Raw genomic sequence first — 13581 nt, forward strand, 5'->3', positions numbered from 1 at the left:
CTATTGTTTTGTGTTTATAGTAAGCAACTGTTTGCAATTTTTCTTTAGTTCTGCAATATATTGTGAAACGTTGACATCTTGAACACCCCCAGGGTGGATAAGGGGGCGTGGTGTCATGGCGTCCATGAAGCTATATTTCTCTTGAGACGAGTGTGAATTAAATGTCCCTTCATTTCTTAAAATTAACACCAGCATTTGATGTACGGTACATTCTAGACGTAATCATGGAAACCGTCCACGCGAGGGTAAGGATAACTGCTTAAAATGCAAAGGGTGAACGCATGACCTCTGAGTACAGTAACCGGAGTAGCTAGCGTAGTCAGCACGCAAAGCGAAAGGGGTCCATTTAGACAGCTTGCCAACTAGCTAAACTCCAGAAACACGAACTGTCCATACCTTGTCAGAAAGTGAAGGAAATTAACATGATCAAATGCTGCATAGTTGTAACAACAGCACTGGTGAACGTTGCTCGTGTATTGTGCGCACTACAGCCACTGATCTGAAATCGTGAGGACACAGATCATATGCATGGGGGTGCATTAATCATTTGCATTATTAGATGCTTTAAACAACAAGCTGAAATTTCCAGTGAATTCAACTAATGATATTTTGAAGAATGTGACTTGTAAATACCAGTCTTGTGATCAGATGCCACAAAGAATGAAGGAAAGGAAAGAACAGAACAGGTCAGCACGACTGGTCCTTACACGGAGAGCTAACGTTGATATGCATGTCAATCTCTCCAGGCTCAAAGTAGAGATTGACTTAATCACTACTTGTTTATGTCAGAAGTATTGACATGTTGAATGCACTGTGCGGTCTATTTAAACTATTAGCACACAGCTCAGACACCCATGTAATGCATACCCCACAAGACATTCCAGCAGAGGTCTCTTCACAGTCCCCAAATCCAGAACAGACTATGGGAGGCGCACAGTACTACATAGAGCTATTACGACATGGAACTCTATTCCACATCAAATAACACATGCAAGCAGTAAAATCTGATTTTAAAAAACTGATACAAATACACTTTATGGAACAGCAGGCACTGTGAAGAGACACACACACACATGATAACATACCCACTATACACATGGATTTTGGGTTGGAGATACAGTTGAAGTCAGAAGTTTACATACACTTAGGTTGGAGTCATTAAAACTCGTTTTTCAAACACTCCACAAATGTCTTGTTAACAAACTATAGTTTTGGCAAGTCGGTGAGGACATCTACTTTGTGCATGACACAAGTAATCTTTCCAACAATTGTTTACAGACAGATTATTTAACTTATAATACACTGTATCACAATTCCACTGGGTCAGAAGTTTACATACACTAAGGTGATTGTGCCATTAAAAAGCTTGGTAAATTCCAGAAAATGATGTCATGGCTTTAGAAGCTTCTGATAGGCTATTTGACATCATTTGAGTCAATTGGAGGTGTACCTGTGGATGTATTTCAAGGCCTACCTTCAAACTCAGTGCCTCTTTGCTTGACATCATGGGAAAATCAAAAGAAATCAGCCAAGAAAGACTTCATTAAAAAAATGGGAGACCTCCACAAGTCTGGTTCATCCTTGGGAGGAATTTCCAAATGCTTGAAGGAACCATGTTCATCTGTACAAACAATAGTACGCATGTATAAACACCATTAGACCACGCAGTCGTCATACCGCTAAGGAAGGAGACGTGTTCTGTCTCCTAGAGATGAACGTACTTTGGTGCGAAAAGTGCAGATCTATCCCAGAACAACAGCAAAGGACCTTGTGAAGATGCTGGAGGAAACTGGTAGAAAAGTATCTATATCCACAGTAAAACAAGTCTTATATAGACATAACCTGAAAGGCCACTCAGCAAGGAAGAAGCCACTGCTCCAAAACTACCATAAAAAAACAGACTACGGTTTGCAACTGCACTGCACATGGGGACTTTTTGGAGAAATATCCTCTGGTCTGATGAAACAAAAATAGAACTGTTTGGCCATAAGGACCATTGTTATGTTTGGAGGAAAAAGGGGTACGCTTGCAAGCTGAAGAGCACCATCCCAACCGTGAAGCACGGAGGTGGCAACATCATGTTGTGGGGGTGCTTTGCTGCAGGAGGGACTGGTGCACTTCACAAAATAGATGGAATCATGAGGGAGGAAAAAAATAATGTGGATATATTGAAGCAACATCTCAAGACGTCAGTCAGAAAGTTATAGCTTGGTCGCAAATGGGTCTTCCAAATGGACAATGACCCCAAGCATACTTCCAAAGTTGTGGCAAAATGGCTTAAGGACAACAAAGTCAAGGTATTGGAGTGGTCATCACAAAGCCCTGACCTCAATCCTATAGAAAATTTGTGGGCAGAACTGAAAGGTGTGTGAGCAAGGAGGCCTACAAACCTGACTCAGTTACATCAGCTCTGTCAGGAGGAATGGGCCAAAATTCACCCAACTTATTGTGGGATGCTTGTGGAAGGCTACCTGAAACATTTGACCCAAGTTAAACAATTTAAAGGCAATGCTACAAAATACTATCTGAGTGTATGTAAACCTCTAACCCACTGGGAATATAATGAAAGAAATAAAATCTGAAAGAAATAATTTTCTTTGCTATTATTCTGACGTTTCACATTCTTAAAGTGGTGATCCTAACTGACCTAAGACAGGGAATTTTTTACTCCGATTAAATTTCAGGAATGGTGAAAACCTGAGTTTAAAATGTATTTGGCTGTATGTAAATTCCCGACTTCAACTGTATATGGTAGTAGAGTAGTGGCTTGAGGGCCACTACTCCATCATAAAAATATTGAAATGAACTCGTACTTTTTCATAATGACCAAAACACAACATCTACCCAAATACCTGTTCAGCGACTGCGTTTTGTACAGACAGCTTTAATATTGAAGATATAGCCTGATAAGTCATCGTTTTCATCACTAAATCTGTTGTGTTGCAGAGTCTTGATCCTCTACCAATGCAGGGACCTGAGCTGGGGTTCCATGCAGATGACATTGAGAGGCCAGATATGGAGCAGGAGTCAAAACAAGAGGTCCTTGAAAACAAAGATGTATGGGTTTTTTTCCATTTTTTTTTTCACTCAGTCCTGAATGAAAACCGCATTGACTCAAGTTGTGACTTAATCCATAAGAATTACTGTGTGGTTGAATGTAAAAGTTACCTTTTACATAGTTGGCTGTCACTGCTGATTATAACATTTGATGTATTTTCCCTGTAGGTCATAGTCCAGCGTGTACACATAGATGGTCTCGGAAGAACCAAGGAGGATTGCTTAACATACGAGATTGCTGATGTCTTCCGTGCCAAGAACTTGATTGATGTGAGTGAATCTATCAGTACAGTACAGACCATGTTTATTCACGTGGAGTCTGTATAGAGACTATAGCAAAAGTAGGATCGACTTTGTTTTCTGTTTGTTCTAGGTCATGAGGAGAGCCCACGAAGCCAGACAGAAGCTCCTGCGTCTCGGTATCTTCAGACAAGTGGATGTTGTCATCGATACCTCACAAGGTACTGTGGTTAAAAAGGAGATCTATTCTGATCACAGTGTCTGTTCAAAATGTTGTATTTTACTTTGGAAGGGACTAAAATCAATGGGAAAGTAGGTAAAGCACTCAAAACAACAACAAAAACGATACTTCCTTTCAGGGGTGGATGCTCTGCCTAATGGACTAGATGTGACATTTGATGTGACTGAGCTGAGACGCATGACTGGTAGCTATAACACCATGGTTGGAAATAACGAAGGCTGCATGGTGAGGACTCCTGAGTGATGGGCTCTATTCAATGCATCGTTTCAATTCATTCCTCACGTCCTATCGCCTCGCCTCCTTCTCAACCGTATTGGAGGAGAAGGTCCAAGATCCCTCCCCTAGGAGCTTCTCCAATGCCTTTTGAGAAGGAAGTGAGGAGAGCGGATACCAGAACTTGAGGAAAGATTCATTTAGGGTGAGCCATGGTGGTGATTACAAGTGCAATTGAGGTTCCATCCTCCGTTTTTACTAGTTTACCTGCCTCCTACTTTAGGTTCTTGGTCTCAAGCTGCCCAATGTCTTCGGTTCTGCAGAAAAGCTCACCTTCCAGGTCTCCTACGGCACCAAAGAGACTTCCTACGGGCTGTCGTTCTTCAAGCCCCAACCTGGCCACTTTGAGCGCAGGTATGAGACAAAACAAAGCTGCAAATTCCATCATTAGCAATGCTTCAAAAACAGTGAATTGTGTTGTTGTTTATGCGGTATTTCCCTGAGCTCTTTTTGTTTGGGATCAATCTAATTGACTTTCTCTGGCTGTTGCAGTTTCGCTGTCAACTTGTACAAAGTTGCAGGCCAATTTCCATGGAGCTCGCTGAGAGAGACTGATCACGGTGTCTCCACAGAGTTCAGTGTAAAGATAATTTTCCATTCATCTATCATTATTGTACAAGTTCTCATTTGGCATACTCCTGTGCTCTGTGTTTCCCTCTGGACTCTGTGTGAAACAACCAAGGTGATTGTTTCATTTTTGCTGCTGTTACGCTAACTAATAGGAGTAGAATGGAATTTCTCAGCTATTTTTCTATTCATTTTCATCCTGCCGGTAATGCTTTTGCAAATGCTTGATCCTCTCTGGGTTTCTCCCTTTCTATTTTGCATACAAACAGTTCCCTCTCTGGAAGACCAACCACACCCTGAAGTGGGAGGGGGTGTGGCGAGAGCTGGGCTGTCTGGAGCGTACCGCATCGTTTGCAGTCCGGGAGGAGAGCGGCCACTCCCTCAAGTCATCACTCTCGGTACCGGGACTTCAGTTCCACTTCACAATCCTCACACAGCTACCTTTAATAATAGGGATAAAACACTAAAAATAGATATATTTAACCAGGAAAAGCCCATTGAGACCCAGTGTCTCTTTTTCAAGGGAGACCTGGCCAAGAAGGCAGCAACAATCAATACATTACAGGATTAAAAACATACAACAATACAAACAATTCAACAACATGATCCAGCCTTTAAAAAAGCATTTACACCCCTCTGAAACAGAGTCTCCCATCAAAATGTTTAATTCATTCAGTGGCACTAACATATCTAGATGAAGCATGGATTGTAGACCATTCCATGCCTCTGGTGATCAAGATGAGAAGGCATTCTTGCCTAATCGTGATAATACATTTGGACTCAAATCCTATTTTGAGATCTGTACACTAAATGTGGGTTTTTGTGTATAACTTGCATTGGTGTTGTCAAAATCTCCAGTTAGGATTCGACTCATTGAGACATTTGAGACAATACTTTTCATCATGTCTCCTCTCCTTTGCGATCGCAGCACTCCATGGTCATCGACACCAGAAACTCTGCAATCCTTCCCAGGAGGGGAGCCTTGCTAAAGATCAACCAGGTGTGTGGGTTGACATTACCTGACCCGGTGTTGCAGCCAGGGATGATTTCCTATTTAAACCACTTCCCAAACCATTTTGTACCGACAACACATTCAGCCGATGCATCGCTGTGGTTTTGCAGGAGTTGTCAGGATACACTGGAGGAGATGCCAGCTTCCTGAAGGAGGACTTTGAGTTCCAGTTTAACAGACGTCTCTTCTGGGACTCGGTGAGAACCTGAATTGTTTTTATTGATCAGGGAGAAATTTGCGTGTGAACTTGAGTTACACACATGGATCTCTAGTTGGAATAGTAAGTCACCTTTACAGTAAACACAAGTTATAACCAACAGCTTGTTGATGGAGGGTTGAAAAATGGTTGTGGACAGGTTGAGATAAAAGAGCAAGTGGGAGAGCACTTTTGTTGAGACCTCTTCCTCTGTCTTCCAGGTCCTGTCTGCATCTCTCTGGGGGGGATGCCTCCTGCCCATTGGAGATAAGCCAACTTGCATTGCTGACAGGTAAGACAATACTCTCTATTCCACAATGCCATCAATGAAAAACCAGGGGTGTGTGAGAGAAAAATGTGTTTACCTGATTTGTTGGAAATTAATAGTTAGCAATGAATACGTAACGTATGGGAAGACATTTCTGTCCTGATAATGCTGTGTTTTTATGGTCTCCGCTCTAGTTCCCTGCAGCTAATCTGGGCGTATGGTCACTAGAGATGGCTTGAGCTGACAAATGAGTTAAGACTGCAGTGCATAGACAAGAATGTGTTTTAGTAGGGATAGCTTAGGAGTAGAACAATCCCTCATTGTCTCAAAATCATTCTTGCGTCTGGGAAACTAAGCCAGGGTGGGGTTAAGACAACCACCCTGTGCAGATGACGACCGGATGAACCCAGAGTGGCTTATGATGCCCCAAATCTGCATGAAGGGGGTGGAACCAACCGTGACTGAGCATTGTTAGTGTCACTTTTTCACAGCACTGTATATAGCTATTTGCCCCCTCCCTGATTTCTTGTTTTCTTTGCACATTTGTCACACTTAAATGTTTCAGATCATCAAACTAATTTGAATATTACATAAAGATAACCCAAGTAAACACAAAATTCAGTTTTTAAGTGATGATTTTATTTATTAAGGGGGAAAAAGCTATCAATCTTCATGGCCCTATGTGACAAAGTAATTGCCCCCTAAACCTAATAACTGGTTGTGCCACCCTCAGCAGCAACAACTGCAATCAAAGCATTTGCGATAACTGGCAATGAGTTTTTCACATCGCTGTGGAGGAATTTTGGCCCACCCTTCTTTTCAGAATTGTTTTAATTCAGCCGCATTGGAGGGTTTGAGCATGAACCACCTTTAAGGTCATGCCACAGTATCTCAATCGGATTCAAGTCCGAACTTTGACTAGGTCATTCCAACACCTTCATTTTTTTTTTTTTTAAAGCCAATTCAGAGGTGGACTTGCTGGTGTGTTTTGGGATCATTGTCCTGCTGCAGAACCCAAATGCGCTTCAGCTTGAGGTCATGAACTGATGGCCGGACATTCTCCTTCAGGATTTTTTGGTAGAGTGCAGAATTCATGATTCCATCAATCACAGCAAGTCGTCCAGGTCCTGAAGCAGCCCCAGACCATCACACTACCACCACCATATTTGACTGTTGGTATGATGCTCTTTTTCTGAAATGCTGTGTTATTTTTACGCCAGATGTAATGGGAAGCACACCTTCCAAAAAGTTCAACTTTTGTCTCGTCAGTCCACAGAATATTTTCTCAAAAATCTTGGGGATCATCAAGATGTTTTTTGCTGAAAGTGAGATGAGCCTTTGTTCTTTTTGGTCAGCAGTAGTTTTCGCCTTGGAACTCGGGCCATGGATGCCATTTTTGCCCAGTATCTTTCTTATGGTTGAGTCATGCACACTGACCTTAACTGAGGCAAGTGAGGCCTGCAGTTCTTTAGATGTTGTTGTGGGTTCTTTTGTGACCTCTTGGATGAGTCGTCGCTGCTCTCTTGGGGTAATTTTGGTAGGCCGGCCACTCCTGTGAAGTTTCACCACTGTTCCAAATTTTCTCCATTTGTGGATAATGGCTCTCAACGTGGTTCGCTGGAGTCCCAAAGCTTTATAAATGGCTTTGTAACCCTTTCCAGACTGGAGAAACAAAGTAATTGACATCTACATCTGTTCCTGAATTTCTTTGGATCGCGGCATGATGTCTTGCTTTATGAGATCTTTTGGCTACTTCACCTTGTCAGACAGGTTCTATTTAAGTGATTTCTTGATTCAACAGGTCTGGCAGTAATCAGGTCTGGGTGTGACTAGTGAAATTGAACTCGGCTTTCCAAAAAATGTGATCAACCATAGTAAATGAATGCTTTAACAAGGGGGAGCAATTACTTTGCCACATAGGGCCATGAAGGTTCGGATAGCTTTTTTCCCTTAATAAATCAAATCATCACTTAACTGCATTTTGTGTTTAACTTGGGTTATCTTTGTGTAATATTTACATTTGTTTGATGATCTGAAACATTTAAGTGTGACAAATGTGCAAAAAAAAACAAGAAATCGGCAAGGGGGCAAATAATTTTTCACAGCACTTCATAGTACTCTGCATTTGCTCAAAAGTTAGGCTACTCGGTTGACTACTTTCATTATTGCAATAATTAATCGATATTAAATATAGACGATTGTTTAAGGAAATGACAAAGTCTCTGTCAGTATGAATATCCACGGCAGGTGTCAAACTTGGCCCGCGAGACGGTTTTAATGTGGCCTGCCACATTTTCTGTATACCATGTTGTTTCTTGACCCTTCAATGGTTTCTACCTGCAACTGCTCGGCACCCGACCGCAAGGCGCTACAGAGGGTAGTGCGTACGGCCTAGTTCATCACTGGGGCCGGGCTCCCTGCCATCCAGGACCTCTATTCTAGGCAGTGTCAGACTCCAGCCACCCAAGAATTGTCAGACTCCAGCCACCCAAGTCATAGACTGTTCTCTCTTCTAGCGCCCAGCAAGCGGCACCGATGCACCAAGTCTTGGAACCAACAGGACCCTGAACAGCTTCTACCCCCAAGCCATAAGACTGCTAAATAGTTTGTCCAAGTAGCTATTGGTTAACTATTTAACTATCTGCATTGACCCGTTTTGCACGAACTCTTTTGACTCATCACATACGCTGCTGTTACTGTTTCTTATCTATCCTGTTGCCTAGTCACTTTATCCCTACCTATATATACGGTATCTACCTCAATTACCTCATACCCCTTGCACATCAACTCGGTACTGGTACCCCGTGTATATAGCCAAGTTATCATTACTCATTGTTTATTTATTCCTTGGGTTATTGTTTTTCTATTATTTCTCTTTTTTTCCCCTCTTTGCATTGTGGGAAGGGCCCGTAAGCATTTTCACTGTTAGTCTACACCTGTTGTTGACGAAGCATGTGACAAATACAATTTGATTCGATTTCTGACCTATTCGTCTCTTAGGTTCTATCTCGGTGGTCCTACTAGTGTCAGGGGCTTCAGTATGTACAGCATCGGCCCTCAGAGTGAAGGTGAGATGTTATCCATTTCAATCAAGTCCGATTTAGGTTACATTCTCACATCACGTGTGTGGTTTTATTGTTGGCATGACAGGTGACTACCTGGGAGGTGAGGTGTATTGGGCTGGAGCCGTCCACCTGTATACTCCGCTGCCCTTCCATCCAGGCAAAGGGGGATTCGGAGACCTCTTCAGGATCCACTTCTTCCTCAATGCCGGGAACCTGTGTAACCTCAACTATGGTGGGTGTTTAAAGATGTAATTCACCCCACAATCAATGTTGTTCAAATTCATCCGTATTAGAAATCTGCAGGACTCAATCAGCATTATATTGGAAGGAGTGGCACCATCTGTTAATAAGCAACATTTTTTTAAATAAGCAAATCAAATGTTATTTGTCATGTGCCAAATACAACAGGTGTGAAATTATTACTTGCAAGCCCTTATAACCAACAATGCAGTTTAAGAAATAGTTAATAAAATATTTCCTAAAAATAAAAAAATACACTGCAAAAAAAATAAAGGGAACACTTAAACAACACAATCTAACTCCAAGTCAATCACACTTCTGTGAAATCAAACTGTCCACTTAGGAAGCAACACTGATTGACAATAAATTTCACATGCTGTTGTGCAAATGGAATAGACAACAGGTGGAAATTATAGGCAATTAGCAAGACACCCCCAAAAATGGAGTGGTTCTGCAGGTGGTGTCCACAGACCACTTCTCAGTTCCTATACTTCCTGGCTGATGTTCTGGTCACTTTTGAATGCTGACGGTGCTTTCACTCTAGTGGTAGCATGAGACTGAGTCTACAACCCACACAAGTGGCTCAGGTAGTGCAGCTCATCCAGGATGGCACATCAATGCAAGCTGTGGCAAGAAAGTTTGCTGTGTCTGTCAGCGTAGTGTCCAGAGCATCCAGGCAAAATAAGGAGGCGCTACCAGGAGACCGGCCAGTACATCAGGAGACGTGGAGGAGGCCGTAGGAGGGCAACAACCCAGCAGCAGGACCGCTACCTCCGCCTTTGTGCAAGGAGGAGCAGGAGGAGCACTGCCAGAGCCCTGCAAAATTACCTCCAGCAGGTCATAAATGTGCATGTGTCTGCTCAAAAGGTCAGAAACAGACTCCATGAGGGTGGTATGAGGGCCCGACGTCCACAGGTGGGGGTTGTGCTTACAGCCCAACACCGTGCAGGACGTTTGGCATTTGCCAGAGAACACCAAGATTGGCAAATTCGCCACTGGCGCCTTGTGCTCTTCACAGATGAAAGCAGGTTCACACTGAGCACATGTGACAGTCTGGAGACGCCGTGGAGAACGTTCTGCTGCCTGCAACATCCTCCAGCATGACCGGTTTGGCGGTGGGTCAGTCATTTCTTTGTGTGGGCGCACAGCCCTCCATGTGCTCGCCAGAGGTAGCCTGACTGTCATTAGGTACCGAGATGAGATCCTCAGACCCCTTGTGAAACCATATGCTGGTGCGGTTGGCCCTGGGTTCCTCCTAATGCAAGACAATGCTAGACCTCATATGGCTGGAGTGTGTCAGCAGTTCCTGCAAGAGGAAGGCATTGATGGTATGGACTGGCCCGCCAGTTCCCCAAACATGAATCCAATTGAGCACATCTGAGACATCATGTCTCGCTCCATCCACCAATGCCATGTTGCACCACAGACTGTCCAGGAGTTAGCAGATGCTTTAGTCCAGGTCTGGGAGGAGATCCCTCAGGAGACCATCCGCCACCTCATCAGGAGCATGCCCAGGCGTTGTAGGGAGGTCATACAGGCACGTGGAGGCCACACACACTACTGAGCCTCATTTTCACTTGTTTTAAGGACATTCCATCAGTTGGATCAGCCTGTAGTGTGGTTTTCCACTTTAATTTTGAGTGTGACTCCAAATCCAGATTTCCATTGATAATTTTTGTGTAATTTTGTTGTCAGCACATTCAACTATGTAAAGAAAAAAGTATTTAATAAGAATATTTCATTCATTCAGATCTAGGATGTGTTATTTTAGTGTTCCCTTTATTTTTTTAGCAGTGTATATAAAAAAGTAACAAGAAATGTACATAACAATAACGAGGCATTATTCAGGGGGTACTGAGTCAATGTGCAGGGGTACAGGTTAATCAAGGTAATTTGTAAAGTGACTATGCATAGATATTAAACATCGAGTAGCTGTAAATAGTCCGGCTGGTCATTTGATTAGTTGTTCAGCAATATTATGGCTTGGGGGTGTAGAAGCTGTTAAGGAACCTTTTGGTCCTAGACTTGGCGCTCTGGTACCGCTTTCCTTCCTCTGGCACCGCCTAGTATATCGGTCCTGGATGTCAGGAAGCTTGGCCCGAGTGATGTACTGGGCGTAAGCACTACCCTCTGTAGCGCCTTCCGGTCAGAGGCCGAGCAGTTGCCATACCAGGCGGTGATGCAACCGGTCAGGATGCTCTCGATGGTGCAGCTGTAGAACTTTTTGAGGATCTGGGGACCCAAATTTTCTGTCAACTGAGGGGGAAAAGGTGTTGTTGTGCCCTCTTTTTTTCGACTGTCTGTGTGTTTTGACCATGATAGTTGGTTGATGAAGTGGACACCAAGGAAATTGAAACTCGACCTGCTCCACTTCAGTCCCATCAATGTTAATAGTGGCCTGTTTGGCCCTCCTTTTCCTATAGTCAACAATCAGCTACTTTCTCTTGCTCACATTGAGAGGTTGCTGTCCTGGCAGTCTCTGACCTCCTCCCTGTAGACTGTCTCATAGTTGTCGGTGATCAGGCCTACCACTGTTGTGTCGTCAACAAACGTAATGATGGTGTAGGAGTCATGCTTGGCCACACAGTCGTTGGTGAACAGGGAGTACAGGAGGGGACTAAGCACGCACCCGAGGGGCCCCAGTGTTGAGGATCAGCGTGGCAGATGTGTTGTTGCCTACCCTTACCACCTGGAAGGATCCAGGATCCAGTTGCAGAGGGAGGTGTATAGTCGCAGGGTCCTTAGCTTAGTGATGAGCTTTGAGGTCACAATGGTGATAGCTAACTTCCCTGCTAGCTAGAAATGAAAGTTGATTGCACAATGGTCTGTTCTGCGACTTTATACAGGGAAAGAGAATCCTCTGCGCTTTTCAGTCCTCCAGCTTAGTGGTTCCCATACTGTGGGGCGCGCTCCCTAGGGCAACTCAGTTCGGCTTTCAACCTACTCTTAAAAGTTGTCGCAGTAGAATGCACAATGTGCAATTTCGAGATTGGGTAGTGCATCAGTTGTTCTCTGGTCATGTCAGTCATTGCATACCTTAGAGAGCTACTTATAACTTGTCAGAAATGTCCAGATCAAAATGTTTTTTTTTTCAGCTATGTTTTTCTAGCCCGTAGATTGTGGTGTAATGTTTGAGTCACTCATATCACATGAATACACATTAGACATAGATAGAATTGCCAAACGATTCGCTTTAAAACCGCAAAATATTATCTGCACCTCATGACAAAATGTGTAGAATTGTGGGAAGTGAGCTTTAAACCTGCAAAATGTAATCTCCGCCAACAAGAGGGATGTGAACAGGCTGTGTCATGAACCGTGCTTGTGCCCATAGAAATAGACGTGGAGCAGGGGGGATGTTCCTCAATGCTGGAAGGGGAGCCTGAGGGGGAAAGTTTGGGAACCCCTGCTCTAGGTTTACTCAGGCTGTGTTTTCCTGTAGGTGACGGGCCTCAAGCACACCTGAGGAAACTGGCAGAGTGTATCCGCTGGTCTTACGGAGCGGGAATTGTGCTGCGACTCGGAAACATCGCCCGGCTGGAGCTCAACTATTGCATTCCCACGGGCGTCCAGAGTGGAGACAGGTAGCCTAATATCTGCCCATTCTGTTGTCAAACCATGGCATGATAGATAGTATATAGATGAGCAGTACACTTTTATGCCTGATTCAAACTAAGGCCGACTCGAACCGTGTTGTCCTTTCCAGCATGGTTTCAGCAATTACGGTGGATGCATAACTAGGCCAGCCCAGTACAGCTCGGCTTTGATCAGTTTGGCTCAATATTGTGAAAATGGTATTGAGTTACTGTTAAAAATAACACTTAAGTCTTTTTGTTTAGGATATGCAACGGGTTTCAGTTTGGAGCTGGAGTCCGATTCCTGTGATGTCTTGCTGAATTGAGGACTACATGAGTTTGTTTAATTGGTTTTAGTAAGTGAGACGCCAGGACCCTTGCAGCACACCGAAGGTTGCTGGGAATGCAATGGATACCACAACCTAACTATTGTATAATGGACGAGGCAACAATGGAGGTTTTCCTCCAGTACTAATGAATGACTGGAGCCACCAGTGCTCCAAGATGTGGAAGCCAAAAGAGGCATATCAGCCATGAGTGCCTATATCATGAGTCAGATTATGTGGTCTGGATTATTATGTTAGGTAATAAATTATTATCCCCTCTACAGGTATTCAAAAACCACACGAGTATGCGTCTTTCTATGGCATTGACCTACCTTCCGCTTGATTTTGCATGGCATTTGTTTAGATCGAATCCCCGAGCTGACAAGGTAAAACAAATCTGTCGTTCTACCCTGAACAAGGCAGCTAGCCCACTGTCCCTAGGCCGTCATTGTAAATAAGAATTTCTTCGTAACTGACTTGCCTGGTTAATAAAATAAAAAGGAGCTGTGCCAATAAATAAT

General features: G+C 43.6%; 1 protein-coding gene across 1 annotated transcript; it reads left to right on the top strand.

The window, feature by feature from the left end:
* Nucleotides 1-66: 66 nt before the first annotated feature.
* On the top strand, nucleotides 67-13501 carry LOC124039594 (sorting and assembly machinery component 50 homolog A-like). The gene is made up of 15 exons (XM_046355743.1): nucleotides 67-245; nucleotides 2947-3057; nucleotides 3226-3327; nucleotides 3431-3518; nucleotides 3657-3763; nucleotides 4035-4165; nucleotides 4304-4391; nucleotides 4648-4776; nucleotides 5307-5378; nucleotides 5501-5587; nucleotides 5808-5878; nucleotides 8855-8922; nucleotides 9005-9151; nucleotides 12602-12743; nucleotides 12999-13501. The coding sequence occupies exons 1-15, from the start codon at nucleotides 162-164 to the stop codon at nucleotides 13042-13044; spliced, it is 1473 nt and encodes a 490-aa protein (XP_046211699.1). The 5' UTR covers nucleotides 67-161; the 3' UTR covers nucleotides 13045-13501.
* Nucleotides 13502-13581: the final 80 nt, after the last annotated feature.

This window comes from Oncorhynchus gorbuscha, linkage group LG01, assembly GCF_021184085.1.
Source record: "Oncorhynchus gorbuscha isolate QuinsamMale2020 ecotype Even-year linkage group LG01, OgorEven_v1.0, whole genome shotgun sequence".
Lineage (NCBI taxonomy): Eukaryota > Metazoa > Chordata > Actinopteri > Salmoniformes > Salmonidae > Oncorhynchus > Oncorhynchus gorbuscha.